The sequence below is a fragment of the Limulus polyphemus genome, unplaced genomic scaffold, assembly GCF_000517525.1.
Source record: "Limulus polyphemus unplaced genomic scaffold, Limulus_polyphemus-2.1.2 Scaffold2271, whole genome shotgun sequence".
In the NCBI taxonomy this organism is placed as follows: domain Eukaryota; kingdom Metazoa; phylum Arthropoda; class Merostomata; order Xiphosura; family Limulidae; genus Limulus; species Limulus polyphemus.
The window spans coordinates 156,201-161,046 of NW_013667881.1; the positions used below are offsets into that span (position 1 = coordinate 156,201).

The window sequence follows — 4,846 nt, forward strand, 5'->3', positions numbered from 1 at the left end:
GACTGTGAAGCCGGATTAGTAATAAAGTGTTGGAACATTTAGCTCCGATTAATATATTCAGACTGTGAAGCCGGATTAGTAATAAAGTGTTGGAACATTTAGCTCCGATTAATATATTCAGACTGTGAAGCCAAAAGTAGAATACTAGCTTCCCTAGCTGGTATTTCACAGAGCAGGTGTCATATAGGTAAACAGACGTCACAATGTCCAATAAGTAATAATACAAGGTGTTTCAGTACTGATCTATTTGGACGATTTTCTTCAGGAAGCAGGTGTACACGATGTTGTGACGATCGGTGTACGGACTAATTACATCACACGGAAGACAACGTACACGTTTCAGTGATTTGTTAAAAACTGACGACTTCATTTAGGAAGCCCCAGGACACACTGTTGTGACGACCGATGTGCAGACCAATTTCACTTCTCAGAATGATTTTGAAAGATGGATTTTACACTCATTAGAACATGTGATATACAAGTTGTCTACACACCGAATTCCACAACACAGTTTCCATTGTGTTCCAAAACGTCGGCCAGTGGTTAGCAGTTCGATTGTTCGGGGCTGTGGATCAATTTTAAGAGTGACAGACAAATACAACTATTAGGTTAGACAATAAACGAATACTATTGACTACCTGCCTTCCCTATACTCTAGACTTTTGAAACAGCCGGTATATAGGTGTTTTCGAGCTCTCATTCCCCAAAGAGAAAGAGCGTGTTGTGATGTGTGAAACACTCCAACCTCATAGATTTTCAGTTTTTATTTATTTTTCGCCTTTAATCTGAACGTTTCTGAAAATAAATATGTCAAATGAAACATGATTTGTTTCCGGATATTCGCGCAAAAATGAAGAGCCATCTGGAGTCTAACTTAGAACTGATAGATCAGATAGAAGGCAACTAGCTAGTCAATAGCGGGATTTGAACGTTACTCTTTGTAACGTACCGAGGGCCCCAAAATGCAGAAAGCGATTTTTGACAACGGGACGCGAAAGTTGGACCTGCAGATCCCGAGTCCGATACGCTAAACACTGGATCATGATCAGTCGTGAAAAAGAAGTGTCTGATTTGTATTTATTTATTTTTAAACATCTTAAGTATATACAGATTTTTCTGAAAGTGCGCATATATATATAATTTAAACATGAATAAAACAATTAAAAAAATATTTAACAACATTGAAATCTCGAACATAATTCATGTTGAACGACTACGAAATTCTGATATACATTCATTCGCGTCAGTTTAAACATTTGACAAACAACTCTTGTAATGGATGATTCCACAAAACGAAGAGAATGTGAAAAGAATAACATCGAAAGTTACCTCAAAATCAAATACAATGTTCTAATTTAATTACATACATTTTTAAACTGAATATTTTTTTTCTTTTAAAAATACCGTATCTAGTGGCTCCATCTCTTAACGATAAAAGAACACATCATATGTAGCAGTTCGGAAAAACCATAATAAATGGAACAAAGTAATTGATTGTTGGTTGGTTGTTTCAGAGCAAAGCCATGTTTGGCTATCTGCTGTGTCAACCGCGGGGAATCAACCCCCAGATTTTAGCGTTGTAAGCCCGTCAATTTACCGCTGTCTCATGTCAGAAATCAAAATGCTGCTTTCCAGTTTTCCCGCCAGTAGAAAACGTGGGACTTAATGTGTCCAAACTCTACCTGTTAAGCTCAAATGATATTATACGTGTGGTGCTTTGGCATGTCTTTTATTTACACAGCAATCCTATATTTATATCAGAAGTTCAAGAATAAGCAGCGTTGGTGCTGCTAAACTATTCTTGTGAATTGTTCAACCAGACAAATCTGTTTAAAAGGTTTTATTTATTTCCGGTATGGTATTATATAAAATTACCGTTTTCTTTTTCGTGCAAAAAACTTAAAGCTTTAACACTGATTTTTTTTTTACATTTTCAGTGCTATCAAATATTTAGTAGTTCAATGCATTGTCCGACTTATTATTTTTTATAATTTAAATATTTTTCAACTGATGGCGACACAATGTTTTACCAATTTGAAGTAAAAAAACAGTTATAAATAGAATTTTAAAATGTAATATATTTTTATATTCGCACGTATACATAGTACACTGATGCATCTTACACGAACTACGAACGTAAATACATTTTAAGTCTTTTTAATATTAATAATTCTGTTGCAAATTTCGATTACTTCGTAGGTATTGGTTTGTTTCAGAAGTTCGTGCAAAGCCACACAAGAGTTGTATGGGCTAATTTTGAGCTATTTAACGTAAGCTAACTTGAAAAACGCACCAACCACCAACTCTTATCTGATCGAACAGCGGGATTTGGCAATCATTCTTAAGATCAACAGCTGTATGTCTGCGGATTTATACCGCTAGAAACCTGGTTTCGATACCCGTGGTGGGCAGAGCACAGATAGCCCATTATGTAGCTTTGTGCTAAGTAATAAAAGAAACATTCTTAAAACGTACTCATGGCCCCCAAAAGTGCGGAGAGTGTTTTTGAGGCAACGGGTCGCGAACCAACAACTCGATCATGTCTGACCCAACAGGTGTTGTAAAATAATAGTTATGTAGTTCTAGGAACTTAGGTGAAAGTAAAGATGAATTTATAATACCATATCAATATACTATATTTGTCATTTCCAATTACGATGAGGCCTTTCGTTAATACCTCGATTCATCATGACAGCTAAGACTTAAAAAACAAAACAACTTTGTTTATATTGGGTTTAACGTGATACCATACAAGTCTTCACAAGCTTGCAACACAGACACAGTGATCTTATTTTAAGTTCTCTATTCGATTTCTTAGGCCATTTTTTTTCAGTATTTGAAGATTATTAATAGAGATATATTGATCTCCAAGTTATTATATATAATCATACAAGCTTAATTCATGTCCCTCTCAGGTAAACGCAGAAATTCTTTCAAGCTGTCAAGAACTGCATATTAAATATATGAAATCTGGATTCTACGTAGAAGCTAGTTATAACAGAACCCTCCGCCAACTCGTCTAACAGATGAGTAGGGATACGACCCACACTATTAAAGCGCACCCACGGTTTCAAAATGCAGGGCTTTTTTTTTTCTGAGTGTGTGTGGTAACAAGACGCGAACCATGAATCATCGGTTTCACAATACGAGTACACTAACCTACAAGCCCCGCCATATAAGTAGTGTATAACCATAAGTCATGTTAACTCAAACAGTGCCAAAACAGAAAATATCAACACAATTTACTTTCAAACCCTGTGCTTAAAGAACGGAAAAAAATATAACCATTAGATACAACCACGAAAAGTACACCTTCTCCCGTATCTTGTAAAACTCGTTTGTTCGTGTTAATTAAGAAGAGCGTTAATACACAATCTACACATTTTACTTGTTTAATCACAGCTGTTAAAACTGTACGCTAAACAGGGAATTTGTCACGAATTAACAACAGAATTATAAGTGTTAAATACACTAATCTACACAATCTACACATTTTACTTGTTTAATCACAGATGTTAAAACTGTACGCTAAACAGGGAATTTGTCACGAATTAACAACAGAATTATAAGTGTTAAATACACTAATCTCCCGGTAGGTCAGCTGTAAGTTTACGGTGCTAAAATCCAAGGTTCGATTCTCCGCGTCGGACACAGCAGATAGCTCAATGTAGCTTTGCGCTAAAACAAACAAACACATTGACTCTTAAAGCCAAACAAGCACCAATTCAGGAGTTACATTTATGAAGTGTTTTAATAAACGTACACACACACAAATATTCCTTTTGCAGCTCCTTTAACAGAACTTATCAGTCATTAAAATCGAAAATTGGCAAACTAGTCCATCTGGCTTGTTTGATGATTTTTCGACACAGTCTGGCTCAGATACCACTGTACAGTTCGGTCGTTGATGCCGGCGTTACGGGAAAACATTAGCAAATTGGCGAATTATTTTACGAAAGCGTTAACGATTGTTTGAATGAGTTCCAGAAAACTCAACATACATCCATCATACTGCTTTGCACAGTTTGCTTGATCTTGTCGTCCATATCTTGCAGCGAGTTGGTACTTTGAGGCCACATTCAGAGGTTCTTCAGTCTCCAAGTAAGGCCTGGAACGAAACAATACGTTAGGGTTAAAAACTTTGCAGTACACACACACACACACACATACGTAATGAATATGAAACACGGTACCAAAACAAAATAGAGAGTCAGACAGACATTGGACACAAAATTTATTAGTTTGTATATATGTATCTATCTCTGTATGTGTGATGGTTTTGTATGTAAATTAATATAACTTTTAGATCAGGTAATCATTCTTTGTTTTCAGCTCCACAGTTCTCATGTCAAATTATTAAAACAGTGGACAGCTACAATTATGCTGCTTTTGTAAGCTGTAAAGAACTTTTTGTGACAAGACAAAATGGCGGATCTGTTGAGTGTTTAGTTTGAAAACAGTTATTTTGAGAAGCTTAAATGGAGATTGATTTGTTGATGTTCAACACAAAGCTAAGAATAAAATAGGCTACTTGTGCTCTGCCCACCGCGGGTATCAAAACCCGATCTTTAGCGTTACAGAGAGAAAGTGGGATTACTGGAATGAAAAATGACAGTAACTTTTTGGCGTTACGTAGAAAAAATGATTAAAAAAATAAACGTTTACAACTCACATTTTTTTTTATTCTGCAACTAAAACTTTTCAGACTGAAACAAATTTAGTACGTTTTACCATTTTATGTACAGTAAATCATTAGTTTTTAAATAGAAACGTCTGGCACATTCTTCTCCAAGTCGTCACAGTGAATTCTAGTCTTTTTTGAAAATTCGTTGTTGGGGTTTTTTTT

The 4,846-nt window shown here is 35.6% G+C and overlaps 1 protein-coding gene across 1 annotated transcript in view; it reads right to left on the reverse strand.

Annotated features, from left to right (window-relative positions):
- Positions 1–3,560: 3,560 nt before the first annotated feature.
- The window catches only part of LOC106466476, a 3,814-nt gene continuing 2,528 nt past the window's right edge, over positions 3,561–4,846 (reverse strand). Inside the window, exon 2 of the mRNA XM_013926769.2 lies at positions 3,561–4,108. Coding sequence (XP_013782223.1) covers positions 3,946–4,108 — 163 coding nt within the window. The 3' untranslated portion in view covers positions 3,561–3,945. The remainder of the gene's footprint in view (positions 4,109–4,846) is intronic.